Below are 2,043 nucleotides of genomic sequence, written 5' to 3' on the forward strand. Positions count from 1 at the left end.
TCACTTCTTGACGTCTGCTGGTCCTCCTCAGATCTGGACTCTGGGCCGACGTTCTATTCGACGCTGAACCTGGACGCCATCTGACCCGTCCGGATGTTCTGGAGGAAGATCCTCAGCTTTGAATATTTATACAAACCTGCGTACTTGAAGGAAAAGTGTGTCTCCGTGTTGTCGCGTGACGTCTGTTTGTCGTCAGTTTTAATCGGTTTCTTGCTGATTTGTGGACTTTGTGTCGTTTTCATCACGTTTTGGTCATTTTGAGGTGAAGTTTTGCAGCTTTTTTGTTCATTTATTTGTTGTCTTGTGTCTCTTTAAACTTATTTTGTGTTACTTACGGCATCTTCATCGGTACAGTCTGTATTTGTATCGTTTGTGTTTTGTTTTTGTCGTCATTTTGACTCCTTGTGGTCGTGTTTTGTGTTTGTCTGACGGCCTTTTGACCCTTTGAAGTCATTCTGCTTTACTTTGTGGTCAATTTGTGTGACTTGTCGTTTTGCAACTCCTGCCATCCCTCCACAGTCAGATCTCGATGTTGTTTTGCATCTTTTTGGAGATACTGTCTGTATTTGTGGTCTTTTAATTGCGTTTGTGTGTCTTTTTGTACTAATTTTGACTCTTTGTGGTCATTTTTCATCCATTTTGTAAAGTCTTGCATTGATCTTTTAGACATTTTTGTGTTACTTTGTGGTCGTTTTGCAGCCCTGTAGTGGTTTTTAAACCATTTAAAGTCGATCTGTGATGTTGTTCTGCATCATTTTTACAGTCATTTTGTGATGTTTAGCATTTCTTTGTGTCTTTGAATTCCTTTGGCATCACTTTGTGGTCATTTTTCAACCCTTTAGTGGGATTTTTTTCCTCCAAAGTGAAACTGTGACGTTGTTTGGCATCTCGTTGTAGGTACAGTCTGTATTTGTAGTCGTCTTGTGTCTTATAACTGTGTTTATGTGTCTCGCTGGACTAATTTCTCATCAGTTTTTTAGCCATTTTGTGATGTTGTGCGTTTCTTTGACAGCATCCTGTTACTTTGTCGTCATGTTGTGACTCCAGAGTGAGTTTTTATCCCCTCAAAGTCATTTTGTTCCGTTTTTTTTGCTTGTCTTTGCAGAAGCTTTGTGCCTTTGCCGTCGTTTTCTGTCCACATTGATCACAGTTGATCTGTTCAGTCTCAGTTTTTAACACCTGCACAAAAACAGCAGCCCACGAGGAGTCATGTCGCCCCGTGGGCGAAGAAGTCTCTGTTTCATTTTCTAAATATAACAAATGAGAAAGTCTCGTATCTGTTTCAGCAGCTTTGGTCTGTGGATGCTCAGTACTTTCTGTAGTCGGTCACATTTAGGTACTTTTTATTCAAGTCACCTGCTCTGAAGAAAAAATAAAAACACATGAAACTTGGCACTGACTCGTGTTTGTCACAGGTGAAGGAAATTATCTAGAAATAAAAAAAAAAAAAGACGTTTTGAATGTTGAGTTTCGTGATGTTTTCATATCCTCAAAGATCTACGTCTCCGTTGCTGCTTCAGTTTTTAATCACATCTGAACAGAGACAACACATGACGCTGAGAGTCGGACCGAGTCCACTTGGACTTGATCGGTTCTCACACTTGTTGCTACCAAACAGGTTTCAGTGCTGAAAAACAACCGCAGCAAGTTTATCATTAACTGGAGCCAGTTATGACAGAAAACACTCAGAGCAGTGAACCTGGCCAGAGGCGAAGCAGAGACACGCATGTTCTATGGAATCCAAAACTTCACATCACGCTGTCGATCAAAATACAGTTTCATGGATGAATCTGTGCCAACTGTGGTCACATGTTGATTCTCTGAGGATTCGTCATTGCAAGTGACTCATTTCACGTGACAGAAACATCAGAGTGAAGGACCTCCATCTACGCTGGTATCTGAGTTATTTATAGCTCAAACAGGCATTTCCTCATTCCTTCAAGTCACCAGGAAGGAATTCCCTTCTCTGATTACGTACCGGTACTCGTCACCGCTGTCGATGCTGCTGGTGGGATCGTGTTCTGTCTTCCTGGAGGGCTCGGA

General features: G+C 41.5%; 1 protein-coding gene across 1 annotated transcript in view; it reads left to right on the forward strand.

The window, feature by feature from the left end:
- LOC103372000 (high affinity immunoglobulin gamma Fc receptor I-like) overlaps positions 1-658 on the forward strand; it is a 7,922-nt gene extending 7,264 nt beyond the window's left edge. Inside the window, exon 6 of the mRNA XM_008301504.1 lies at positions 32-658. Coding sequence (XP_008299726.1) covers positions 32-84 — 53 coding nt within the window. The 3' untranslated portion in view covers positions 85-658. The remainder of the gene's footprint in view (positions 1-31) is intronic.
- Positions 659-2,043: the final 1,385 nt, after the last annotated feature.

The sequence above is a fragment of the Stegastes partitus genome, unplaced genomic scaffold (assembly GCF_000690725.1).
Source record: "Stegastes partitus isolate 25-593 unplaced genomic scaffold, Stegastes_partitus-1.0.2 Scaffold1679, whole genome shotgun sequence".
NCBI lineage: Eukaryota > Metazoa > Chordata > Actinopteri > Pomacentridae > Stegastes > Stegastes partitus.